The 27,881-nt window shown below is 49.8% G+C and overlaps 1 protein-coding gene across 7 annotated transcripts; it reads right to left on the bottom strand.

The window, feature by feature from the left end:
• Window positions 1–602: 602 nt before the first annotated feature.
• Window positions 603–27,745, bottom strand: LOC147571606 (pleckstrin homology domain-containing family M member 1-like). Of its 7 annotated transcripts, XM_086696213.1 has the most exons (7): window positions 27,596–27,744; window positions 24,340–24,428; window positions 20,860–21,107; window positions 18,498–19,124; window positions 11,622–12,033; window positions 4,684–4,801; window positions 3,367–3,483 (listed from the first exon to the last, which is right to left on the bottom strand). In XM_086696213.1, exons 2-7 carry the CDS (start codon window positions 24,385–24,387, stop codon window positions 3,467–3,469), a joined length of 1,470 nt encoding a protein of 489 aa, XP_086552339.1. In that variant the 5' UTR covers window positions 24,388–24,428; window positions 27,596–27,744; the 3' UTR covers window positions 3,367–3,466. The 7 variants fall into 7 exon arrangements, with proteins under 7 accessions (XP_086552334.1, XP_086552336.1, XP_086552335.1 ...); XM_086696208.1 differs by lacking the exons at window positions 3,367–3,483; window positions 4,684–4,801 and adding an exon at window positions 603–1,122 and having other exon boundaries at window positions 27,596–27,745; XM_086696210.1 differs by lacking the exons at window positions 3,367–3,483; window positions 4,684–4,801 and adding an exon at window positions 603–1,119 and having other exon boundaries at window positions 27,596–27,745.
• Window positions 27,746–27,881: the final 136 nt, after the last annotated feature.

Raw genomic sequence — 27,881 nt, 5'->3', positions numbered from 1 at the left:
CTATGCTCCCTGGTTCCTAGGGCTCTGCCAGCAACTGGGGGGTCCAAAGGACGCACAGTTCTCTCTTCCGCAGCCTGAACTAGCCTTGGAGATTTCAGATAATTGTATAGGGTCTTCCTACCCTTCAGGGAACCTGACGGCCTAGGCATGAGGCACACTTTCTCTGGCATGGTTACACGGACTACAAGAAAAACCTAAAAGAAGCCAGTGTGGAGACCAGGGCTCTCCTGAGCTAGGAACCTGGCCGGAATCGTCTGCTGGGTCACGGCAAACAGAAAATGAAGTGAGAAAGAGACCGGCTCCAGGGCAGACTTTTCTGTTTGTGGGGGTTGTGGAGAAATTCGCTTATGGTTACTGAACGCTTTTTAGAATTGCACAGGGTGCGGAACTCGAGCTGGCCTCATTGTAAACAGCGCACAGAGGACGGCTAACAGATGGCAGAGCTGATACAACCCCACCAGAGCTGTTAAACAAACCATCGAAGACAGAGGTCTCGGGAAGGGGCACTGAAACGCCTTCCGGAGGCAGGGTTTGCTCTGAGCTACAGGCAGAACCCAGAGTCGTGCATAGTCACACGACCTCGGGGGGGGGGGGGGGGGAAGTTTCAGTATTTCAATATATGAAACAGGTTTGGGGGCATGATACTGTGGAGCTCTCATGAGAAAATATAGCACTTTTCCTGAAATGCTTCCCTGAATTACTCAGCAAGGGTGTTCCTGATTACATTTTGGGAAGAGGTTTTGCTCGTGAGAATACACTACCCAACCGGTAATGGAAAAGAGGGCTCTGGCACTGCTCTCCGAAAGGCACTGTCCCCGCGGCAAGGTCACTGGAACCCTGCGGTCACCTACCCATCTGCCTGCGGTGCACCACCCTGAAGTTCTGGTGCTCCTGGGCCGCCGCTGCCCTGCTTGGCCGGCCTCCTGGGGAAGGCACGCAGGCTTGGTCTAAGGCCCCCGTGGAGTGGCTTTTCCTTGGCCCTTGAGAAAAATGCTGGAGGAGCCCAGGCCTGGACTCCGGAGTCCCTCCGGAAGAAGCCACGGAGTGTTCTGAAGGGCTCTCTGTGGGCGGCTCCTGGGGAGGCCGGTAGAAGTCATCCTCTGAAATCCAGCTCCTGCTCTTCTAGTGGGAAGGGAGGGAAGACACAGGTGGTGGTTGAAGGTTTTTGTGTGTTTGTTTTGTTTTACAGACATCTTGATGGAGACACAATTCACCGATCATCAAAGGAACCATTTAGAGCGCACGACTGAATAGTTTCAGTGTATTCACGGAGTTGTGCAACCAGCACCACGAAGTTCAGAACATTTTCATTCCTCCAGAAAGAAACCCCGTGCTCGGGAGCGGTCAGTTCCCATTTCCCCTCAACCGCTCCAGTTCTAGGCCACCACTAATCTACTTTCTGTTTCTAGAGATCTGTCCATTCTGTTTACATAAACAGAATCTTCATTTATGGTTTGTCTTTTTATTCATTTGTATGTATATTTATTTTGGGGTGTATGGGGGGGAGACAGCATGAGCAGGGGAGGGGGACAGACAGGCAGAGAAAGAGAGAGACAGAATCCTAAGCAGGCTCTACACTCAGTGTGGAGCCTGACGTGGGGCTCAGTCTCACGAACCTGGGATCACGACCGGAGCCAAAATCAAGAGTTGAACGCTCAACTGAGCCACCAAGGTGCCCCAATATAAAAGGAATCTTATAAATGTGGTCTTTGTGTCTGCCTTCTCTCTGAACATCAGGTTTTCTAGGTCCATCCATGTTGTGGCAGGCATCGGTATTTCTTTATTACTAACTAGTATTCCAAGGTATGGATGTAGCACATTTGGTCTGTCCGTTCATCAGCTGATGGGCATCTGGGTTGTCTCTGCTTTGGGGCAATTATGAATAATGCTGCCACGAACATTCACGTAACCATTTCTTTTTTTTCTTTTTTTTTGTTGGGCAGACTGGAGGGCCTTTTATTCGCGAGGATCGGGGGTGGGGTCCTAGGTGTGGAGAGACAATATATACTGAGGAATGTCGGGGTCTCAGTGCATCCAAAACGTGGATTAAGGTGCTGGGGTCCTGAAACTTGGCGGGTCGGAGGACAGGTCAATAAATACCCAAACTGCCGAGGCGGGCGGAGCCTGCTGTGGCCCCCAGAGCTACATACGTGAGGAGGGCGCGCGAGTCCCCGAAAAAGCGGGGCTGGCGAAAGCAAAATGTTCTCGAGAAGGCGGGCGGGGCTCGCACTAGACGTTCGCCGCGGGAAGAGAACATTCCCGGGATAGTAGGGCCTCATGCACAGGGATTTGTGGTCTGCGAGCCGATAGGCGGGGGGCGTGTGGAGGGTGAAAAACTGATGGCGGAGCCCTGGCCCTGCTGTCTCCTCTAGATCCCAGTTTGCCCATCCACGGCGGGGCCTCAGCCAGGCCGGAGTTAGTAGGTGGTTGGTCTGCCATTCTCCCCAGCAGCAACTGCAGCATTCCTGGTTGCAAGCCTCCCTGGAGCCCCCTGCTCCTCCCTCCCCGGCCGCCAGGGGGCGGGCCCGGATCGCAGGGCTGGAGCTCAGGCTGAGACCCACGCTGGGAGGCGGTGTGAACGGGGAGGCGGTAGGAATGGCTTCTGCGCCGTGCCCAGGTCACCCAACCCTCCAGCTTGGGGTCCTAGGGTTCAGGGGGCGAAGGCGGCTCCCGGGTGGCGCCAGACCGGGGCGAGATGGTGGGCGCAGGCCACCAACCCTGTGCAGCCCAAGGCGGCGGCAGCAGCCAGAGCAACGGCGAACAGGAGCAGGGAACGCGCCTCCGATAGGTCAGGCTGGCAGGGAGCAGCAGGTGGCGGCGGTGCATGGGGCCTGGCCCCACCAGCGGGCCTTGGCCCAGAGCCACGGCCGGGGGGCCATATGGGAAGGTGCATCCGTGGCCCAGGGACTGGGGACCCCCGTGACAGCTGCATCTCCCCCGGCCTGCAGCAGCTCCATCCGCTCCTGCAGCTGCCGGACGCGCGCCTCCACGTCTCGGTTCCGGGCCTCGGCCTCACGGAGCTGACCAACTTGACCATGGCCCTCCCCTCTTCTCCAGTCCCTGGGCGTCCTCAGGAGAAGGCCTGCCTCACCAAAAGGCCCTGTTTGGTTTGTCTCTGTCTCCACGTAACCATTTCTGTGTGGACCTATGTTTTCCGTTCCGTTGGGTACATGTCTATGAGTGCAACTGATGGGCCATTCGGTAACTATGTCTAACTTTCTGAGGAATTTCCAAACTCTTTCCCTAAGTGACTACACCATTTTACATTCCCACCACATATGGGGATTCCAATTTCTCCACATCCTTTCCAACGTTTTTATTATCTGTTTGATTATAGCCATCCTCACATGTGTGAAGTACCGTCTTGTGGTTTGGGTTTGCAATTTCCCCAGTGTCTAAGGACAATGACACCGAGCATCTTTTCACGTGCTCAGTGGACACCAGTAGATCTTCTTTGGAGAAATGTCTATTCGAATTCTTTGCCTATTAAAAAAAATTTTTTAATGTTTATTTATTTTTGAGAGAGACAGCGGGGGGGGGGGGGGCAGAGAGAGAGAGGGAGACACAGAATCGGAAGCAGGCTCCGGGCTCTAAGCCGTCAGCACAGAGCCCGACGTGGGGCTCGAATTCACGAACCATGATCTGAACCGAAGTCGGAGGCTTCACCGACTGAGCCACCCCACCCAGGCTCCCCTAAGTCTCCAACTGATTTTGAGTTAATTCTTGTGTATGGTGTGAGGAAGGGGTCTACCTTTATTTTGTCGCAGGTGGACATCCCATCATCCCAGCACAGTTTGTCAGCCCTGCTTATAGGGTTTGAGATGAGGGAGGCATGGGTGAGCAGGACCCAGGACCCCTTCTGTTGCTGAGACTGAAGCTGCTCACCAGTGGGAGAAGTGGGGTGGGTCTGGGGTCACAGAATTGTGGGAAGGGATTTTAGCTTCCCCCCTCCCCCATTTCAAGCACTCCCTGCCTTTCTGTGCCTAAGCATGGATGAGCAGAGTCAAGAAGAAAGCTGGCTGGACTGCCCTAAGTGGCTGTCTACACAGAGGAAGTGACTCACACGAGAGGTGGGTCCAGCCCAGCTATTTTGTTAAGTGTCACCAGCCTCACCCTGAAGTTGCTATTTCCACCCCCTAAATGAGACTGCCCTCTCTGCTCCCGTAGACGCGGAAGGGGAGTAAGGCTTGGGCTGCCCTAGAGGGATTGGTTTGCACAGTTTAATCCATTCAGATGCTTTCTGGCACCTTAAGCCAAGAGTGGAGAACTCTGAGTCGGGAGTATCGGGGCCTCAGGGCTGGGCTCCAGGGCTCCCTCTGAAAACCCTCGGAATTAGCAGGTGCTTCCTTCAGTCAGTGACAGGACAATGTGTCAATCAGGGTGGCTACTTGGGAAGCATTTGCAACACAAGATTCTGAACAAAGCCTGCCTGGGCCATAGAGACCCAGGGGAGCTCCCCGAGGAAAATGGGCAGGAGCCCCACAGAGCCTGGCACACACACCTGGGAAGTCCTGCGGCCTCCCAGCTCACTATTCCTTAAGACTCAGCTCAGGGGCCGTCCATCACCTCCTCTGGGAAGCTTTCCTGACTATTTCCCAGCCTACACTCCTCCCGCTGCCTAGCTGGGTCAGGGACTCCTCGGGGCTCCCACGGCATTCTTTGCCCACCCCACCCAGCACCTACCAAGCTGTATGCAATGGCCACTCTTCTTTCTGCCTGGCACAGAGTTATCACAGGTGAGGGAATAATTCTTGAGTATCAAACGTCTTTGGCATAAAATAACAAGGCTGGGGCAAGGGGACTGGAAGGAAGGAGACAAATGTGAATTGTGAGGTGATAGAAGTTCACTGGTGAGGGCTCCTCTCTCCAAGGAGGTGAGGGAGACGATCGGGAAGTGTTCAGACTCGGTCCAGCGGCCACAGGTCAGCCCCCAGGAAATGATACTCCAGGAAACATCTTTTGTTCTCTTAGACAACAGACAAAACCAGTGGGAACACTGGGTCCTTGGAGCTACTGCACACAGGCCTGGACGGAGCTCTGTAGCTGTGCCCCAGCCAGGGCCCCCGGTCACCAAGCGGAGTGTGGGGGGAGCACCCCACTGTTCCCCCTCCCCCTTCCTACCACCTACCTTCCTACCTTCTGCTCATTCAAGCCCCCACATCTGGCCAGTTCCCTGCCGCTCTAACGGTGGAGGAAACCGCCACAGACCACGGGTCAAAGCCATGGCAGCACCTGCCACGAGGGGCCCGAGACAGAGGAATGCCACTTTCACTGGGTGAAGTCTTAGAATCCAGACTGTCCTCTGGAGTGCAACTGAGAAATCCGTTCACAGCCCCCCGGAGTCCACAAATAGAAGTCCCCTTAGCTCCCCCACTCCCGGCCCCTTTCCTTCCTGGCACTTGTCACCAGTGTAATTATGATGTGGGTAATGACTTGCCTGATCCAGTGTCTGTCCCCAAGGAGCAGGGCCCTTGTCCGTCCTGTTCCATCACCGTACCAAGTATGGTGCTTGGCCCAGAGCAGGGCCTCTGTGGTGAATGAATTTAAAATAATGGTTTTTGTTTCTTTTTTAAAGAAAGACTGAATGGCTCTCATGGTTATACGACTTGACAGTCAGAACCCTCTACTCACCCCCCCACCCCCACCCCACGCCACCAAAGTGTCAAATAAATGGCAGTGACTAAGTGACAGAAGCACAGGAAAATGAGACTCACAGGGGTGACACGCGGGGTGGAGCCGGGGGTCCACCAGGTGGGCTGCACGGGAGTGCCCAGCGACTATCTACTTAGGGGAGGGATGAGTGGGTCCTGTGGGCTCTCAGCCACCTGAGTCCCCTGAGGCCTGCGGGGAGGCGGAGCCCGCCCTGGTCAGACCCACCAGCCCAGCCCATGCACTTGGCGGCCTACTTCTCAGCGTAAACTCCCAAGCTGGCATCTCGAGAGTCTCTGAGAGTTCGAGAGCCGTTAATTACGCCTGCACTCACCCAGGTACGGTGTGCAGAGCTGACCTTACAGAAGGGAACAGACATGCTCTTCCGTATCACGGAGCCGATATTCGAGTCCAGAGGCAGGAAATCAAGTGAAGCAGGCAAATGGGAAAGGGAGTCACTGGGGACGGTGCTTTTGGGACAGGGTGCTGGGGGAAGGCGGAGACAAGGGTGAGGAAAAGGGGCGAGCTGGGAAAGGGTCCGGGCAGATGGAATGGCAAATGGAAACGCCTGGGGCTGAAAGGAGCCTGCGGTGGCAGAAGCTGCCGGAGGCCAGAGGAGCAACGCCCGGTGAGCCGAGGAGCTTGGGTGACAAGTTAAGCTGCCCTGTCCCATCAGCTCTGGGACCCTGGCAAGACAGGATGTCGGAGCTGAGACACAACACGAGTCAGGTCTTGGACGGGAGTGAACTCAGCTTGGTCAACGCCACTCTGTAGCATCCTGCTAGGGCGCGCAGCCCCAGACCCTAGGGGTAGCCCCCTGCTTCCAGCTCAAGCCAGGGGCTGTGGAGTCGTTCTTCTTTACCCTTCAGGGTGTTGACAGTTGTCGGCTCAAAACCTTCAGAGTCCTCTGACATTCTGGGCCCTGAAGACTCTTCAGGATAGTAAAAAATGGAGACTGTGACCTCACTTATACAGCTACATGGCTTATACAGTCACATTCAGTCAGTGGTGCTAGTCGGTCCGATATCTGTATGGACAAAACGTGACTTTTGACTCTTACCTCACACCATACACAAAACTCAGTCCCAAGTGGATCATAAATCTAATTGCAAAAGGTAAAACAACAAAGCTTCTAGATGAAAATACAGGGGTCTTCACAGCTTTGGGTAGAGATCTTAAAAATAGACACAAAATACGTAAACCACAAACAGAGAGGCCAATAAATTGAAGAGCATTAAAACCAAGAATTTCTGCTCCACGAAAAATACCATTAAGAGATTTAAAACACAAGCCATAGGGGCACCTGGGTGGCTCAATCAGTTAAGCATCCAACTCTTGATTTCGGCTCAGGTCATGATCTCACAGTTTGTGAGTTCAAGCCCCAAGTCAGGCTTTGCACTGACAGTGTGGAGACTGCTTGGGATTCTCTCTCTTTCCCTCTCTTTTTCTTTTGTTTTTTAATGTTTATTTATTTTTGAGAGAGAGACAGAGACAGAGTGCAAGTGGGCAAGGGGCAGAGAGAGAGAGATGGAGACACAGAATCCAAAGCAGGCTCCAGGCTCCAAGCTGTCAGCACAGAGCCCGGCGCACGGCTTGAACTCGTGAACCGCGAGATCATGACCTGAGCTTAGCCGACTGAGCCACCCAGGCATTCCTCTCTCCCTCTTTTTCTGCACGCGCATGAGCGTACACACTCTCTCTCAAAATAAATAAATAAACGTTAAAAAAACAGGCAAGCCATAGACTTGAAGAAACGTTTGCTATATGTATATGCGACATATTTTTTTCTCTAATAAAAGACATATCCATAATATGTAAAGAGCCTCTACCAATGAATCAGGAAATACACACAACTCAATTTAAGAATGAAGCAATGACTTAGAGACTTCCAACAGCCAATAAGCAAACGAAAAGGTATCAAGATCGTTAGTCATCAGGGAAATGCAAATTAAAACCACAGTGAGGTCCCACTGCACACCTATTAGAGTGGCCGAAATGAAAAAGACTGATGACCCACTGGCTAGGATAAAGAGCAATGAAAATGCTCACATATTGCCAATGTGAGTACAAGTCAATGCAAGCACTGTTAGAAAACTGCTTGGCAGTATGCACTAAAGGTAAACATACGCCTTCCCAATGACTGGGCGATTCCGCTCCTAGATATAAACCCCCAGAAAAGAGTGCAGAGGGGTTCACAGAAATACAAATGTAAGAACGTTCACATCAGCTTTCATCATAATAGCCCAAACCTGGAAACAACCCAAATGTCTGTTAGCAGGAGAATGGATAGATGCACTGTGATATACTCTTACAATGGAATGCTACAGAACAATGGAAAAGAACAAACTATAGCCTCATGCTATATGCACAGGTGAACCACACAGACATAATGCTCAGTGAAAGAAGCAAAAGAGTATGCATTGTACAGTTCCTTCCATACGAATGAAGTCGAACAATAGGAGAAATTAATCTACGGTGCTAGAAGTCAGAATAGAGGCTTCCTTTAGAGGGGAACAATGGGACAAGGCATGAGAGAGCCTTCTGGTGGGCTGGAAGTGTTCTATGTTTCCATCTGGAGGGTGGCCATAGAGGGTACATCGTATATAAGTACTCACTGAGATGTGTACTAAAGATCACTTTACAGCATTCCTCGAAAACGTTCTAAAGGGGGAAATAATAGTCTTTTTTTCTGGTAAATTTTTAAAAATCTTTATTTTTGAGAGAGAGAGAGAGAGCGCGCGCGCAGGGGAGGGGCAGACAGAAAGGGAGACACAAGAATCGGAAGCAGGCTCCAGGCTCTGAGCCGTCAGCACAGAGCCCGACGCGGGGCTCGAACTCACGAACCACAGATCACGACCTGAGCTGAAGTCGGACGCTTAACCGACTGAGCCACCCAGGCGCCCGGAAATAATAGTCTTTTGAACAAATGGTGCTGGTACCACTGTACATCAATATGCAAAAGAATCGAGCTGGGCCTCGTCCTTATACCACATACAAAAGTCAACTCAAAATGGATCATAGATCTCAATGTAAGAGCTAAAACTATAAAATTTTTAGAAGAACGCATCAATCTTTGTGACCTTGGGCTAGGAAACGGGTATACACGGGACACCAAAAGCACAAATGGCGAAAGAAAAAAATAGGTAGACTGGACTCTATCAACATTGAAAACGTTTATGCTGTAAATGTTACCACCAAGAAAGTGAAACGACAACTCACAGGATGGGAGGAAACAGTTGCTAATTATGTATTTAATAAGGGTATACAACCCAGAATATATAAAGAACTATTATAATTCAATAATAAAAAGACAAATAATCCCATTTTAAAATGGGCCAAGGGGTACCTGGGTAGCTCAGTGGGTTCAGCATCTGACTCTTGGTTTTGGCTCAGGTTGTGACCTCACGTTTCGTGAGTTCAAGCCCTGCATCGGGCTCTGTGCTAGCGGCAAGGAGCCTGCTTGGGACTCTCTCTCCTTCTCTCTCTGCCCCTCCCCTACTCATGCCCGCACTCCCACAAAATAAATAAGTGAAAAATAAACAAAATAAAATAAAAATGGGCCAAGGTTCTGAATAGACATTCCTCCAACGTAGATCTACAAATGGCCAAAAGTCACACAAACAAGATGATGCTTGACATCATTAGTCATTAAAGAAACGCAAATCAAAACCGTAAGTAGATACTGCTCCTGCCGCCTGCTAGCTATAATGACAATTTTTAAAAAGACAGTAAGAACTGTTGGTGAGGATGGAATACATTGCTGGTGGGAATATAAAATGGGGCCGCTGCTTAGGAAAACAGTTTGGTAGTTCCTCAGAAGGTTAAATATAGAGTTACCATGTGACCCAGAGATTTTGCTGCTGGGTATACATCCAAGACAATCAAAAATATACCCACACAAAAACTTGTACATGAATGTTCATGGCTGTGTTATTTATATTAGCCAAAAAAATGGGGGGAAAAAAACAAAAGTCTATCCACTGATGAAGGACAAAATAAAATGTGACGGGTTCATACAAAGGAATCTACAATGAATTATTACTCCCTGAAGCACAGATCAGGCTCCAACAACGATGAATCCTGAAAACAGTATGTTAATTGGAAGAAGCCAGTCACCAAAGGCTGCATATTACAGGATTCCATTTCTGTGAAATGTCCAGAATAGCAAATCTATAGACAAAGGAAATAAGTAGTTGCCAGGGGATGAGGGGAGTGAGGCGGGAGGAGGAGGATGGGACGTCACTGCTAATGGTAAGGGATTTCTTTTCTTTTCTTTCTAAATGTTTTTGTTTATTTTTTGAGAGAGAGATAGAGACAGAGCATCAGCAGGGGAGGAGCAGAGAGAGAGGGAGTCTGAAGCATGCTCCAGGCTCTGAGCTGTCAGCACAGAGCCCGACATGGGGCTCGAACTTGTGAACCACAGATCATGACCTGAGCTGAAGTCAGACCCTCAAACGACTGAGCCACCCAGGCATCCCAAGGGATTTCTTTTATGGGGGATGAAAATATTTTCAAATTCGATTGTAGTGATGGCTGCACAACCTTGTGAATATACGAAAAAAAATGGAATTATACACTTTAATTAGGTGAATTGTATGGTATATGAGTTATATCTCAATAAAGCTATTTAAAAGTGTGTGTGTGTGTGTGTGTGTGTGTGTGTGCGCGCGCGCGCGAGCGCGTGTCCTAATCTATTTCACGGCCTTGGCCCCATCCTGAGTTACAGGATCTGGAAGCTACCGGATGAGAGATATGCACGGATGGAGCTGAAAAAGCAAGACTATATCCTAACGTGACCCCAGACAACAGCTGGGATAAACCTGGGGTTCTGTATGTCTGCATGCACACGTGCATACAACTTCCTACCCTGGCTATTCATCCTAAAGGACAAATGTGAAATGGCAAAGAGCTCAGGTCCACAGCTTTGACAACCGCTTCACTGGGCCGATGGTTCTCAAGCCTCTGACCCATGGCTCTGTGCAGGAGATTCCCAGGGCTGGCTTCCCTCGGGGTTATCAACAAAGGAGACCGGCCCATTCTAGAGCTGCACTGCCCAACAGAAACAGAATTCCAGCCACATGTATCATTTTAAATGTTTTACTAGCCACGTTTTTAAAATGTAAAAAGAGGGGCGCCTGGGTGGCGCAGTCAGTTAGGTGTCCGACTTCAGCCAGGTCACGATCTCGCGGTCCGGGAGTTCGAGCCCCGCGTCGGGCTCTGGGCTGATGGCTCAGAGCCTGGAGCCTGTTTCCGATTCTGTGTCTCCCTCTCTCTCTGCCCCTCCCCCGTTCATGCTCTGTCTCTCTCTGTCCCAAAAATAAGTAAGTGTTGAAAAAAAATTAAAAAAAAAATGTAAAAAGAAACACGTGTAATTAACTTTTATATTTAACCCAACATCAAACATATTTTCATTGTAACACATAATCGATAAATGATTGAGTATTTCACCTTCTTTTTTTTTCAGACGAAGCCTTCAAGATCCAGTGTTTATTTCACAGAGCTTATCTCAGTTTGAGCTAACCACATTTTACACGCTCATTCAACAGCCACGTGTGGCTAGTGGTTACCATAGGGGATGGTGCAGTTCTAACCTGGCTCATATTGCAAGATGAGTATTCTCAAAGTCTGGTATTTTAGCAAATCTGAATTTAATAATAACAAGAGCTGAGGAGGAAACCAAGGCTCAGTGAGGCAAAGGGCCTCGCCCGAGGCCTTGAGCTGATAAGTGGCAGTGGTTATGCGCAGGGTCTATGATCAGATGAGAATTATCTTCTCTACGGGGTCAATGTGAGAGGACAAGAGAGACCCATGGGAAGGGACTGGCACCGTGCCTGGCTCACGTCCGCCGTGACAGATATGAGGGGCTAATGGAGACAAGGCAGAGACCACTCGGGGTGGCTAGCTGGGGAGACCCTGCACCAGCTCTGAGACATTTCCCCAAGACCTCTCCCCGAAAAGCTTGTATCACTCACCGGGCTGGTGGGTGAGGACACCCCAAGGCTCCGTGCAGCTCCGTCATCCTCCACAGACTTCTGCTGGCCGCTCCCCGGGCTGAATGCTCTGGCCGCCGCCTCTCCCACGGGACTGGAAGGCCTCTGGTCTAAAATGCTCACCGAGGGGACAGCTTTGGCAGTGCCCAACTGCAGCAAGCCCAGGGTGCCAGGTGCCTGGGGAGGCGGCTCCTGCTTGCGGTCCCCATCTTGAGTCCCAGAGGATGCTTGGGGCGGGAGGGGCTCTGCGGGCACATCAAAAGGGATGCTGGCCTCCAGGCCGGGGAGGGGGAGTGAGGCCCGCCCCGTGGGAATCTCCATTTCTCCACTCAGTCCGCTCAGTCCATTGGTTGGCACAGAGTTTACCTGGGCTTTGCTGAATTCCGACAATACCCTGGAAGTTTTTAAACAGAGAAACCTGTGTGACAAGCTGTCAGCTAGAATGCCCAAGGCTATTGGGACGGCGGTAAGAAGGCAAAACTGCTGTCTGGGGATTTCCAAAACAAAACATCCTCGTCATCCACCCACCGTGCTCCTCTGCTTACACACAAGCCTTCCTCTGACACGCCTCACAAAGTTTCTCCCCAGCTGGGACTGAGGTAGAGTGGGCGGCCAAGGGAACTGCGGGGCCCGGGATCTCCGGTGCAAGCGCTGGTCCACCAGAGCTGGGCCGTATGTGGGGTCCCAGATGCCTCCTGTTCCCAGGACCTGCTGCCGGAGATCAGTGTACACGGGGTGCAGGAGTGTGCACGCAAGTATACATGGGGTGTGCACCTGCTCACTCTTCCAATGGTACTGCCTCTTCCTGCCCTTCAGTGGTGCTTCAGGGACTACAGGGAGCCAGTGTTACTGTCTTTACATACACACACACACACACGCACGCACATGAAAACTACTCTGGGCCTTCTAAAATGTGCACTGGCTAGTGGCTGTTCCCCTTCTCCTGAGGCTTCTGAGAATCCACATTCTGTTTCTGAACTAGAACTATTTGCTGTCTCCTCCTTTGTTTATGAACCAATAGAGTATGTCACGGGCGAATACAGATTCCTACAACAACAAAGCTACCCGGGGCCCAAGAGATTGCCCATATCTGCCCTAATGGTTTACACTGGGTCAGAAGACGTGCCAAACTCCCCTTAATGTGGGCTCATTTCCATAAGGATTTTAGAACTCAAGTTTCTACCTTAATGTCTTCTGGCTGAGCTGTGTGCTCTTATCTACATCATAACCCCAAACAACATTTCAAGACATGCTAGTCAAACATTGGTGAACAACCCATACATTTATGGGCAACTGATCTGCAGCCCAAGACATTTCAGTGGGGAAAGAATAGTCTTTTCAACAAATGGTGCTGGGATAAGCGAACAGTCCCATGCAAAAGAAGAAAGTTGGACCCCTACCTCATACCATATAAACAATGAACTCAAAATGGATCAAAGACCTAAAAGTAAGAGCTAAAACTATAAAACTCTTAGAAGGAAACAGGTATACATCTTTGGATCAGGCAATGGTTTCTTATATGACAGCCAACAAATAAGTAAACAATAAAAAATAGGTACGCTGGACTTTATCAACACTAAAAGCTTTTGGGCTTCAAAAGGATACTATCAAGAAAGTAAAAAGATAACCCATAGAACAGGAAAAAAATCTGCATATCTTATATCCAAGGATTATCACATATCTGATAAGGGTCTAGTATCCAGAATATAGAGAGCTCTTACAATTCAATAATATTAGAACAAATAATCTGACTGAAAAATGGGCAAAGGTTTACAGAGACACTTCTCTAAAGGTATACAAATGGAAAGTACATGAAAAGATGCTCGATATCATTAGACGGGAGTGAAATACAAATCAAAACCGTAATAAGATACTACTTTATGCCTACCAAGATGCCTATAATAAAAAAGAGAGAGGGGCACCTGGGTGGTTCAATCAGTTAAGCATCCGACTTCGGCTCAGGTCATGATCTCACGGTTCGTGGGTTCGAGCCCTGTGTCGGGCTCTGTGCCGACAGCTTGGAGCCTGGAGACTGCTTCAGATTCTGTGTCTCCCTCTCTTTCTGCCTCTCCCCAACTCATGCTCTGTCTCTCTCTCTCTCTCTGTCTCTCTCTAAAATAAGAAACATTAAAAATTTTTTAAAAATTAAAAAGACAGAGAATAACAAGTGTTGGCAAAGGTGTAGAGAAAATGGAACTCCTACACGCTGCTGGCGGAAATGTGAAGTGGTGCAGCCTCTGTGGAGAACAGTTTGGTAGTTCCTTAAAAGTTAAACATAGAGTTACCATATGAGTCAGCAATTCAACTCATGGGTATATACCCAAGAGAATGAAAAGACAATGTCTGCACAAAAACCTGTACACGAGTGTTCACAGCAATATTATTCACAGTAGCCAAAAAGTAGGAATAGAACAAATGTCCACTAACTGAAAAGATAAAACAAATTGTGGTGTATTCACACAATGGAATATGATTCAGCCATGACCCATGCTACAACACGGATGAACCCTGAAAACCTACTAAGTGAAGGAAGGAGGTCACAAAAAGCCACATAGTGTATGATTCCGTTGGTATTAAATGTCCAGAATAGGTAAATCCATAGCTAGTGGGTAAGGGGTTTCCTTAAAGGGTGATGTTGGTTGGCTTTGGTTGGCACACTGCTGTGGCCCCACAATAGGTTCCTAAAGTTCACGGACTTCATTCCTTTACCCGTAAAACCGGCACGGTAACAGCACCCACCTATGACTGTGTTCAAGGCTGAATGAGATCATATAGGTAAAATGCTTATAGAGTGTCTGGCACAAAGTAAGTACTCAATAAACATTAACCTCAATTTGTCATTGGTTGTTCTTATCGCCACTGGCAAGACTGCTTAGCCTCTACACACATGGCTATAAAAATGTAAGGAAAGAGAATTACGGAAAGATTCACCAGCATTACCGAAATGGTTATCAATTATAAATGACCCCTCGTCTGTAAGACACATTTTAATGATGGAGTGGACTGGGTGTGGGAATAAAGAAACACCACCCGACAGCAAGAAGCTTGTGTGATAAATTAGAGTTTCCACCAAATCAACACCACGGTCAGGATGAAATCAAGTTCACAGGAGTCTCACCAGGATCAGAGCTGGTCGGCAGGACCCAGAGAGAATAAGAGACATGCACATCAAGTGGGAAAAAGTGCTAGAGATGAGGTTTTGAAGGAAAAGTGAAAGAAAGAGAATTTTCAAAACTTTTGAAGAAAATGCAACCAACATAGGGCTGAAACGGTGACACCGCTCCGGTCCTTCCACTTCTGTCCAGCTCAGGGCAGCGTTTTTCAAAAACTGCCTGTTGAAAAATTCTAGAAGTTTGTGCTTTCATTTAGAAGACAGTCTGGAAACATATACGTATTATACACATACGTATATTGCGCGTACACAGAGGCGTAGGTGTGGAATAAAAGCATGGGCTGGAGAATCGGCATGACCACCCCATAAAGTGCCCCCGCCAAGCGATTCTGAGCCTGCGCTTTTCCTGAGCGCGTGGACTAGCGCGTTGGGGTCCACGGCACCACCTGGCGGTCAGGGGTGCTCATGAAAGTACAGGAGGGGGCCGCATGTGCGAAGAATCATTTCCCCCAAGAGAAGGCCTCATGATAACGACCTCTGACAAATATCACCAAGCACAGATCTGCAGCCGTGTATACACAGACAAGTAGCGCGAGAACTGACATCACGGGGACCCCCAGTAGTAAAATGATGATGACACCGCCTATGGAGCACTCACCCTGTGATTGGCACTGCTCTAAGCGCTTTGCATACCTTAACTCACTTCCTAGCATTCTTATCCCCGTCTTGCAGATGAGGACATCAAGGTCAGAAAGGTTGAGTATCTTGCCCGGGGTCGCAAAGCTGGTTAATGGAAGACTCCAGCAGTCTGGCTCCTGAGTCCACACTCCTAACCACCGGCCCCTAGCTGTGCTTCTCAGCGATCACTGTAATTCAGACCCAACCAACACAAAAGAAGCTATTCAGGCCATCAATCCTCTATTCACAAAGCAAACTGCAGTTTGGTTTCCAGAAAACATTAAGTTAATACATTTCCTTGGAATGTTACATCTTTTGTACTTTATGTTTAACTTGTAGATGATTTTAAAAAACTTTTTTTAACATTTATTTTGATAGAACGCCTGTTCTCTCTCTCTCTCAAAATAAATCAACTTTAAAAAATCCACGTAAACAAATATTTAAGTAATATGACAAAAATAAGCGAACTCTTAACTGCTGATGTGACTCTTCACCCTCAGACACACCCTCTAAGAGCTGGTGTGTGTGGACGTGCGAAGATAACTTCAAGCCCAGCACTCAGAGTGACGGTGCTGGATGTGTGTTTGTGCATCTGTGTGCTCTGTGTTTGCTGGTTCCGCACGCCACTGCCCCGCGCTGGTCTGTACATCCTGACCCTCTTCCCTTGACTTCTCCCACAATGCCCAGGATGACGCTTCCCACACAGGGTGGACGGTCACTGATTCAACGGCCTTAAGCTGGAATTTTCCAATCACAAGACTCACGAAAGATAAAAGCAGGGCACATGACAGACAGAGGGCCGGCGGGCTGGCCTGTGGGAGGAGGAGACACAAGGAAGGGTTCAGACAGGTGAGTGAACTTAAGTCACGCCATGGGCCCAGCCGATAGAGCGGGGATTGCTCCCTTCCAGGATGTTCTACCTAAATTCTTGTTTGATGTTTGAAAGTTCTAGCTAATGTGCTCTGTTGCTCAGAAGCTGCTTCAGCCGTAATTCGCCCCCAGGCATCTGATCTGATTCTCAGCCAGAGAATCCCTATGAGGGAGCCTCCACTTTACAGATGAAGAAACAACCTCACAGAGCCAACGCTTGGCCTGCCGTTACTGGACTTGTGACTGGTAGAACAGGGCTTGAGGCCGGATCCTGCTACAAGCCAGTCCGTACCGGCACCCAATCTGGTGTTCTTCCCACAGCAGCTGGGAAACCTGTAAAGACTTGAATGAACCAAGAAGGTAGGGGCACACAGGAGTAGAAAAGAAGATCCTAGACACTGGCTGAGGGAACATGGGTCTGGCTGAAGGAAGCGCTTAATAAAAATTTACCATTTTCGGGGCGCCTGGGTGGCTCAGTCAGTTAAGCGTCCGACTCTTGATTTTGGCTCGGGTCATGATCTCACAGTTCCTGGGATCAAGCTCTGCATCACGCTCTGCACTGACAGCGAGGGGCCTGCTTGGGATTCTCTCTCTCCCCCTCTCTCTCCCTGCCCTTCCCCAACTCATGCTCGCTTGCTCTCTCTCTCTCTCTCTCTCTCAAAACAAATAAATAAACTTGAAAAAAAAGTTTATCATGTTCTACCTATTAGATGAGCAAATATCCAAAAGTTTGATAATACCTTCTGCCTACAAGGCCGAGAGGGCACAGGTACATTCCTGACAGAGTGTAAACAGGCGGTTATCTATGAAAATTGTAGATTCATTTATCCTTTGCCTCAGCAATTCTGTTTCTGGGACTTTACTGAACAGAGATAGTTGCATAGACTTAAAAGATCACATACACACGGTTATTTATAGAAAGAGTGAACTCCAGTGTCCAGTAAATACAGGGCTGGCCAAATAAACTAAGGTAGATTCATACAATGGAAACACATGTCACAGGGGAAAAAAAAAAAAAAACTGAAGAAACTGATATGAAGCTCCAAAACAAAAATTCTGATCTCTTCTGAGACAAGGTATCAAACAGTATATTTATAATAGCTTTGTGGGGATGGGGCAGAGATAAGAAATATAAAAGACATTTAAAAAGTCTTTTCATATCTGTTAGATGCATTTAGAAACATCAGAAAAAGACATGTAAAGGGGGTGCCTGGGTGGCTCGGTCAGTTAAATGTCTGACTTCAGCCTAGCTCATGATCTCACAGTTTGTGAGTTCGAGCCCCACGTTGGGCTCTCTGCTGTCAGCACAGAATCTGCTTCAGATCCTCCGTCCCCCTTTCTCACTGCCCCTCCCCTGCTCATTCTCTCAAAAATAAATAAACTTTAAAAAAAAGAAAAAGAAAGATGTAAGGAATTAATAATTATGGTTACAAAGGTGGAAAAGACGTTTCACTGTAGGTAGACTTTTTTTTCTTACCATAAAAATAAATCTATTAAAAAACGAATGTTTCAAAAGGGCCTGAACGAAGAAGGCTCTGCTGTGGTGAGCATGGTTAACATAGAGAGATGGTGACTCACTACGTTGTACACCTGAGACTAATATAACACCGTGCGTCAACAATACTCAAATAGAAAAAAGTTCTTTTAAAGAGATAGCTCTGCCCAGGGTCCCTTCTCTAGTCAAGTTCATTGCTCCCTGTGCTCTTCCTCCACTCACTTGCTTGGCCCCTTTTGTGCACCACCTCCTCCAGGCCTCATTCAGGGTCTGTGTCCTTCAGAGGCCTTCTGGGAGGTCGCAGCGGAGCACCCTGACGCGCTGGGCTTCACTGCGTCTTTTGGAAGTCGTACATCTAACTCCGAACCGTTAGTTTCCGCCCTAGAGGCAATAATATTTTACACGAAGCCTCAGACAAATTAGGTAACTTGTCGAAGATCAGCCAGGGGCAGAGCCGGAGCCTGATTCAGCTCTGAGCCCTCCCTGAATCCATTCTCCTCGCTGCCCCATGTTGCCTCCAGTTATAAGTCCCGGCAACTCCAGTCCCTGAGGAAGAGCCACGGTCCTCTTTTCCTTTATGCCCTTAGAGAGCTCAATGCTCAGTGACAGGCAATCACATGCCATAGGAAGGGAGAGAAAGAGGAAGAGGAGAAGGAAGGAAGGAAGGCAGGGGGAGGAGAAGGAGTGGGGGGAGGACACTCACTCTTGCAGAGACGGGTCTGAGTCATCGGCATTTGCTGTCCCCAGATCGGAGTCGTAGGACATGGGCTCCTCGGAACGATCTGGACTCTTGGAGCCATTCACTTGGAGTGGGCAGCTATCAGAGTTTAGGCTGCAAGACAGCTGGGATGAACTGGCGGTGTCCAGGCTGAGGGAGGAGGCCGTGAGCTTCCGGTTCCGTCGGATCTTATGGCCTGAGTGCTGGACTTCGATGTCCTCCGAGCCTGAGGAATGGGAAATTGAATCCAGAGACTCTTTCCGCTGTAGTTGTGTCCCAGAGGTGGTGAGGGGGTCGAGCTCAGAGAGCGGGCAAAGCCCAGAGAGAGCCAGTGGGGTAAGCGTCCACTCGTTTAAGATGGCGGACTTGTAGGAGAGCTCGAAGGATAAGGACGTCAGTCCCTGCAGGAAGCTGAGGAGGAACTGGCCCTCCTCGGCGTCTCGAAGCAGGGCTGCGGGCTGATAGTACTCGCACAGGCGGGCGGGCTCCTGGAGGAGCAGCTTCAGGTAGCACTCCATCAGGCCGTCATTGAGGGCCAGCCTCAGCCAGGCCCGGCAGCGGCCCACGTCCGTGCTGACAAAGATCAGGTGCTCCAATTCCGAGACGATGTGTCTGCGGGTGGAGAGGACAGGCTTGTTTCAAGAAATGATTTCAGATCACGGAGGATTGTTTTATCCACTGGTGAGCAGGAGCCAGTAATAATGACTGCAAGTATATACAGGCTTGGGAAAAAAATCTCAGATAGCAGTGTTCTACAAGGAATTGAGAAATATTTAGCTACAACACCCCACTTTTTCGAGGTTACTGTCATGCAGGATAATTGCCATTTTTGTTACAACTCCCCAGGCGCCCTTGACATCACCTGCTCATCCGGCATACATCTGATGAGCCCCTAAGTGCCAGGTCTTTGGAGCCGTGAAGATACAGGATACAGACATGGTCCTGCCCTCAGTCCAGGTTACTACCTTTCAAGGGCACACGGAGGTGAACCCTGTTGTCAGTAGAGCTGGGGTGGGGGGAAGGCAATCACTTCCAGGTTGCAGTAAGAACAATGCCTTAGGCAAGGCATTGAGGGATTAGGCATAGGGATTAGGGATAGGCAAGGCATTGAGCTGGGCCTTGAGGGATTTCAAGCGGCAAAGATGGAAGGGGAACCTTAGGCACCAAGGACTGACAGCAAAAAGGCACCAAGGGTAGGGAAGCAGCAGCTGTGTAACAGGAGTGGTGAGCACTCCCGTTACAGCACGGGGAGGAGGAGGAGCGGCTGATTGGGTTGCAAAGTCAGGTGATGCAGGGTCTCGAGCATCCAACCGGTGAGGCAAAGTGGGGCAAGGGTCCCCACACCTGGCTGTGCGTCAGAATCACCTGGGAACCTGGTCAGGATACAGATTCTGGGGCCCCAACGAAGTGAATGGGACTCCAGGCTAGCACTGGGGAGCCTGAGAGTTTTTACACCGGGAAATGACTCGACCGCAGTCACGCAGACTTCTGGGTGGGCTGCTCGGGATAAGATCAGGTACCAAACTCAGTTCCCGAACCCTTGGTCTGATGTAAATGCCCTTCCTCTGACCATCACAGTGCCCTGAGCACGTCTCGCCCATAGGAGTGCGTGCTCCACAGGGCTCAGGGAATGAGCTCGGGTTAGCTTAAGCTCAATAAATGTGGACCAGCTGCCTGACCTAAGGACAGACAGAATGAGATAAGGGGGACAATTAGAAAGCCACTGCCACCTGGGAATGAGGTAAGAACCTGAGATAGGGCGGTGGCAGTCAGCAGGAAAAGGAAGATACAGACCGACAAGGCACCTTCAGGCTGCAGGTGGCATTTAATAGCCCTTAGAGGCAACGTGCCAGCAGCTGCTTGCTCCAAAGCCCAGGCAGTTAGGGCCAGGGCCGCAGAGGCAAACGTCCCAGGGTGGATATTCAGATGATCTGGATTCCACTGCTTTAAAAAATGCCACAGCCTCTTAGGATATAATACTTAGCATAGAGATGTTCAAACATTCCAAGGCAGGGTCAGCAAACCTCTTCTGTCAAGGGCCACTTAGTAAAGATTTTAGGCTTTGCAGGCCACACATTCTCTGTTCCAACTACCTAACTTTGCCACGGTGTGGCAAAAAAGCGGCTCCTGCTAAAGGCGACCAGCCAGGGGCCTGAGCAGCCCCAGGCCATTGCCTGTGCGCTGAGGGGCTCTTGAGGCTTGGTCTAACAATAACCCCTATCTCACCCATCTCCATTCTAGAACACAGAGCATCTCTGCTGCCTTCCCATAGAGCTGTAGAGGGAGAGCCCAGGGTCACCCACACTGAAGCTCCTCCCCAAAGCAAAGCCTCCCCTGCTGATCTCACTTGTGGGTGACAGCTTTCAGGAGGGGCCAGAAGACAGGCTGAGGCAGAGGCTTCTGGTGGGCGCTCTTCTTCCTTTTCCCTCCGGCCTCGGCTCGGATGTGCTTGGCATGCAGTCCGTGGATAAATACAGCCTCCAGGGCACTGCACATGGTGCTGGCATCTCCGTCTTCGCTAGTGACCACTGTGTCCGAGGACACGTACTGCTTCTGCAACGCCTTCACAGATCCCACTAGCTTCTTCTTGATGACCTAGTCAGTGTCAGACATAACACAGGCCTTTAGAAGATCCTGCGGTGACCCCTGGAAGGGAAGTGCTTATCACCAAATACACGCACACCCACACACGCCTCACGTCTACCTGTGGGTGTGTATACAGCAAAACTAGCACAAGCTAATCATAGAAAACAAAGATGGGTGCCTGGGTGGCTCAGTCGGTTGAGCGTCCGACTTCGGCTCAGGTCCTGATCTCACGGTTCATGGGTTCGAGCCCCACGTCGGGCTCTGTGCTGCCAGCTCAGAGCCTGGAGCCTGCTTTGGATTCTGTGTCTCCCTCTCTCTCTGCCCCTCCCCCACTTGCACACGCACACACGCGCTCTCTCTCTTTCTCTCAAAAATAGATAAACGTTGGAAAAAAATTTTAAAAAAAGAAAGAAAGAAAACAGAGACAAAGCATAGAGGAGAAAAGGAAAATTATGTACTTATACCCCCCAGAGATAGTTATTTTTTTGCAAAGATAGTTGTATGTTTTTCTTTTGTTTTGCTTTTTAAACCGAACTTCAGTGATTTGATAGCCATAGAAATCTTGTGTTTAAATACCGGCTCCATCATAGTTACAGGTGTGGGAGCCTGGGTGATCCATCTAGGGCAGGGGTGAAGCTTTCCACCTTGTTTAGGGGTCTACGATTCCATGAAGAGGCTACAAGTGCCACTTTAGAACCATAAAAACACCAAGAAAACAGGAGCATGGTCCACATTACGAAAGATCCTAGGGGCACCTGGGTGGCTCAGTCAGTTAAGCATCTGACTCTTGATTTCAGCTCAGGTCGTGATCTCACGGTTTCTGAGTTTGAGCTCCGTATCTGGCTCTGTGCTGACAGTGTGGAGCCTGCTTGAGATTCTCTCTCTCTCTCTCTCTCTCTCTCTCTCTCTCTCTCTCTCTCTCTCTCTCCCCTCTCTGCCCCTCCTCTGCCCCTCCTCTGCTCATGCTCACTCTCCCTTTCAAAATAAATAAAATAAACGTTATTTATTTAAAAATATCTTTTTAATGTTTATTTTTGAGAGAGAGAGACAGAGAGAGAGACAGACAAAGTATGAGGGGGGGAGGGGCAGAGAGAGAGGAAGACACAGAATCCGAAGCAGGCTCCAGGCTCTGAGCTGTCAGCACAGAGCCTGATGCAGGGCTCGAACCCACGAGCCGTGAGATCATGACCTGAGCCGAAACAGGACGCTTAACTGACTGAGCCACCCAGGCGCCCCTAAAATAAATAAATAAACTTTAAAAAGAAAGAAAGAAAAAAGGAAAGATCCTTGACCTGGCAGTCAGAGGCAGATGTTAGTCTCAGCTCTGTTGGTCAACAGCTGGGTCACTGCAGACATTTCACTTAACCTCACTGAGCTTAATTTCCTCATCTGTTAAACGGAACGAATACTTCCTGACCTACAGCACAGGAGTTGGGGGGTGGGGGGGGGATTACTCTGAGGGCAGGACTTGCTTTTTTTTTTCATTCTTGCATCCTCAACACTTGGCCTGGTTCCTGACACATGTAAGTATTCCGTTAAGGTCTGTTACATAAATCAATTATAAAATACATATATGTAAAATCCTTTGGAAAGATAAAGACAGTTCTGTCATAATATAAGCATGTCAAAATACCTATGTTTTGGAAAAGGATTGGGAGGGAATACAGAAAACCTGGTTTGAACTGTTAGCTGATAGGATTATGGATAAATATTTTACTGTTTTATTTTTATCTTAGCCCAAACAGTTCATGTTAATGTTCTTAGAAAACTTGAATGTTCTTTTTTTCTTTAAAAAAAAAATTTTTTTTAATGTTTATGTATTTTTGAGACAGAGAGAGACAGAGCATGAACGGGGGAGGGTCAGAGAGAGAGGGAGACACAGAACCCGAAGCAGGCTCCAGGCTCTGAGCTGTCAGCACAGAGCCCGACGCGGGGCTCGAACTCATGGACCGTGAGATCATGACCTGAGCCGAAGTCGGACGCTCAACCGACTGCGCCACCCAGGCGCCCCTGTTCCTTTTTTCTTTATAACAGCTTTAATGAGACACAATTTACATTGCATAAAATTCACTCATTTAAACTATTCAGTTCAGTGATTTTTGGTATATTCACAGAATAGTGAAACTACAGCCACTACCTAATTTTAGGACATTTTCATTCTCTCAAAAAGGAACACTGTGCCCATGAGCAGTCACTCCTCTCTAGTCCCCTCTCCCTCGACCCCTAGCAACTACTAATCTACTTTCTGTCTTTATGGATTTGCCAATTCTGGACATTTTGTGTAAATGAAGTCATACAGTATGCAGTCTTTTGATGTTAGACATCTTTTCATATGACTTATGGGTCATATACTTCTTTCATTGTTTGCTTATTTGACTTGAGAGAGAGAGAGAGAGAGAGAGAGGCAAAGAGAGAGGGGGACAGAGGATTCAAAGTGGGCTAGGTGGTGACAGCAAACTCCCAAATCGTGAGATCATGACCTGAGCCAAATGGACGCTCAACCGTCTGAGCCACCCAGGCCACCCTAATGCCTTCTTTTCTTTTCTTTTTTTTTAATGTTTATTTATTTTTGAGAGACAGAGAGAGACAGCATGAGAGGGAGAGGGCAGAGAGAGAGAGAGGGAGACCCAGAATATGAAGCAACCTCCAGGCACTGAGCTGGCAGCACAGAGCCCGATGCGGGGCTCCAACCCATGAGCCGTGAGATCATGACCTGAGCCGAAGTCGGATGCTCAACCGACTGAGCCACCCAGCTGCCCCTTCTTTTAATGTTTACTTATTTTTGAGAGAGAGAGAGAGAGAATGTGCATACGTGTATGTGCCTGTGGGGGAGGGGGCAGAGACAGAGCGGACCGAGGATCCAAAGCAGGCTCTGCTCTGACAGCAGAGCGCCCAATGCAGGGCTTGACCTCACAAACTGTAAGACCATGAGCCGCTTACGATCATGACGCTTAACCGTGTGAGCCACCCAGGCGCCCCATATGTATGACTTCCTTTGAGAAATCCTTGGTCTTTAGGCAGCCCGTATTAAAATCCGTCGTTTTTTATCAATTCCCATTCCATCACCAAGAAGATGTTCTAGAAAGGGCAGGATCTCCTCAGAGCCTGCTTCTGCTATAACTCTTTCTCAACCCGAGGCCTCGCTTTCCAGACAGTACTCATTCATTTCAAAGTGAGGAAAACCAACGACATGGCTGTCCCGTGCCCCCTTCCCCACCCTTGAGCCTCTCCGACTGCCTACCGGGATGGCAGCCCGGGGGTCCAGTCCATTCTCCACCACCGAGAGCATTTCCGCTCACACTGCAGCTCCCTCGGAGAATCACATGACACCTGCAGAGACAGACGGCGGCGGCCAGATGAGCAGGTTCCAGCTCCCCACCCGCAGCCAATTCTCCCCCTCCCCCAGCAGGCAGCGGGTCAGCCCATCTTCCTCAAACTGCAATGCAAAGGCCTCTGAATTCAAAAGTAAAAGCCAAGAGTGGATTTTAAGGAAGGAAACAAGGGAAGAGAAGAAATCTGAGGGCTCGGATCTCAGGAGGTGGGGAATCCTATGTGCCATGGGTGGGTCCACCCTAATCAGGGCATGGAAAGGCCTCTGTATGCCACACCACACGCTGGCACAAAAAAGCAGGGAATGAAGGGCTGATTTGGATACAGAACTAAGGGTGCGAGGGGGATGCTGCCGCTGGAGGTGCCAAGAGCCCACATGGACCAGGAAGCAGGGGCTCACAATTCACATTCGGAGCCTCTGACTCCTGTGCCAGCCCCATGTCTGCCAGCTCGGCGGGGACAAGCACAACCGAAGGAAGTTTCCAAAGGGAGGGCCTCTTGCTACATAGCTGCTTCCCCTCCAGGCACGAGGGTCCAGCTGGAGCAGCACAGGGACACGCCTAAGGGAAACAACACGGGTTCGAATCTCGATTTGCCACTAACCACTTAGGCATGCTAGGTGGGGCACCACGGCAGACGTCTCAAATGGAGGTTATGAATGTGGAAAATGCCCAGCACAGGGCCTGACGGTACTAAGGATAAATGGTGTCTATTACCCCGGTTGGATGTGGCCAAGCCTTACAGGCAAAGGCCACTGTCTGAATGAGTCCGCTCAACTACCTGAAGTCAGTACACAGGTAAATCCCTCAGGGCACTGGCTCCCCCCCACCCCCCGGGGGTGGCTTAGGTCGGGGGTGGGGGGGGCCTCAACCTGAGCCTCGGGGGGGGGGGCTGTTGGCTCGCCTGGACCGCCCCAGCCACTTGGACGGACCAGGATTGGGTAGGCACATTCCCATCTAAACAGATCTCTAGTGACCACACTGCCGAGCATGGAGGGACACCAAAAAACAGGTCATCGCTGTCTCTGTTCTCAAAAACCGATGGCCCAAAGAAGTTATCAAATGGAGGCATGCTGAATGGATTTTGTACTGTTTACACACATTGCTTCATTCATTCCTTGGAACCACCCTAGGCGAGCTCTTTTATTATCCAGATCTAACAGATACGAAATCAAAGCTGACCCAGGTCAAGGAACTTCCCAAGATCCCAGGGCTGATCAGTGGCGGGCTCTACCACCTTCGGCCAGGATGACATCCACCCTTCTGGAAGAGGCAGGTGTGAGCTAGGGCTAAGGGGTGGCTGGGGAGGGGGCAGGGGAGTCTTGGGAGGAGGGCTCTTCGGCCGGGGGCCCAGGTGGCGGGATGCAAGGGAGCATCGGGTTGAGTCTGGCAGGAAAGGTTTACAGGCGAACAGCGAGGCATGGAGAACGGCAGGGTGGCCCTAAATGATGAAAGACGCTCTGATTCACCCCTGGCCTCTGGATCCGGCAGAGGGTGAACAGGACCCAGCGCCGACCTTCCTAAGTAAGGACATGCAAAGGGAGACAGGTGTGTGGAGGACGGGCCCCACGAAACCAGCTCTGGTCAGCGCACAACAGACTGACAGGAGGAACACTAGCCCCTGGCCACAGCCCATCACACTGTCTCTCCCTCCACCACTTTCCCAGCTCCTACCCACCGGGAATCCTCAGGACCCTTTGCTGGAGACCAGCTCCATGCTCTGGCCACCAGGGCACCGGGAGAAGGGGACGTACTACAGAGTCGGTCCTGAAACCGTGCCTGATCCTAGAGGCTGGGTTTCTTCAAGGCTACCCTACGCAGCCCTGCAGGCCAAGTTCAGGCTCTCTGGCTTTGAGACCCTGGCATCCAATCCCCTTTGGTAATTCCGGGGGCCTGCCCTTCTAGACAGAGCCTCAAGCCCTAAAACTGCCCTTCCCTCAGCCGGCCTCAAGGCTTGGGCCTCAGCAATCTGAAGAGGAGGACCATTGAGGCCTCATCAACTAATTAACTGAAAATAATATTCACTGGAGGGAGGGAGGCTTATCATTAAGTGGGTGTCCTGGCCAAGTCAGGATCTGCTGAAAAAACAAAGTAAACTGACACTGAGGTCAGAGCAGGGCCAGACAAGAGACAACTGGGACCTAAAACAGTGTCAGGAACGTCACAAAAGGACAACCGTGCAGAGAAACCTAGAAGAATGGCCACTTGACAATTCACAAAACAGAACTGAGACGTGGGGGTCAGGCCAAAGTTCCGGGCACATCTTTCTTTGCAGGAAACCAAAGCTCCCTACATAGGCCTGTCGGTGCTAGAACGCCTCAGGAAGGCAGGCAATGGCTCAGAGGCAGGACCACGACCATCTACGATGTGAGATCTCTGGGCTCTGGGTCTCCTGACTGCTAGGTCAGCACTCCAGCAGGCTCCTTGGGTGGGCCAGACCCCCATCTACCATGCTATGGGACTGGTTTCACTTTCTATCCTCAGAACTGTCTTCACTGACACCAAGAAGCAAACAAAAGAGGGGTGGGTCTTCAGGAGACCCAGAATAAAGAGAGCAAGTAGAGAGTTCAAACATCCCTGATACAGTTGAGCAGAAAAGGTGAGTGCCGTGTGCCTTTAGGAAACTCCTAAGCCACCCTTCGTCTACCTCTGCCCCTCGGTATCGGTTCACTCTGGCACAGGATCTCATTCTCTATCCTCATTTAATTCTTAAAACAATCCTGTGAGAGAAGGATGATTATCCCTCATTCACAGAAGAGAAAACTGAGGCTCAGTAGAAACACGCCTCAGGTGAGGGACAGAATTTTCTCATTCCAAGCTCTGTGCCTTTCGCCAGTTCATACTGTCCCAGGTCCTTGGTTCAAAGAGTTTCAGGCAAACTTATTATTCACAGACTCTTCAGAAGCTCCACCTTATCAAAGAAGGCCTAACACTGACAAGAAACAATCTTGCCCATCAGATCTGTGGCCCCACCTAGCTGACCACAGGTCCTTTCCATGGCAGCCAGGTTTCCGAGCTGTCCCTCCTCAAACGTTCCAACACACAGGAAGGAATCGTTGTGGTTGATTCTCTTCGTGATACTGCCTGGCCTTCTATAAACATCCAATTTCACTTCCTCAGGAGACTAAGGAAGAACGAAAAGAGGAGAAGGACTCAGATGAGACTTACATTAAAAGAAGAAATGGATAACCTGGCTTCACCACTTTCGAAACACTCCGTTCATCAGTAAACAGCAACCTCCTCTTCTGAGAGACTTCCCCGCCATCCGCGACAGCCTCGTCTCTACGGCCTGACTCCGATCCTGCACCTGGCTATGCACGACAACAGGCCGGTGTTTAAGCCCTCCAGCTGCTCTACCAGGTGATGAGTCAGGGTTTTCAGTTGGAAACAAATGACAAAGTTATCTTCTGATTCAGAAAGACAGCGGATACTTCAGACATGTGAGTGCTGAGTA

The sequence above is a fragment of the Puma concolor genome, unplaced genomic scaffold (assembly GCF_028749965.1).
Source record: "Puma concolor isolate L17-30 unplaced genomic scaffold, mPumCon1.1.hap2 unalloc_scaffold_166, whole genome shotgun sequence".
Taxonomy (NCBI): domain Eukaryota; kingdom Metazoa; phylum Chordata; class Mammalia; order Carnivora; family Felidae; genus Puma; species Puma concolor.
Note: the sequence above shows the minus strand (reverse complement) of the source record. Positions and strands in the feature narration are given on the sequence as shown.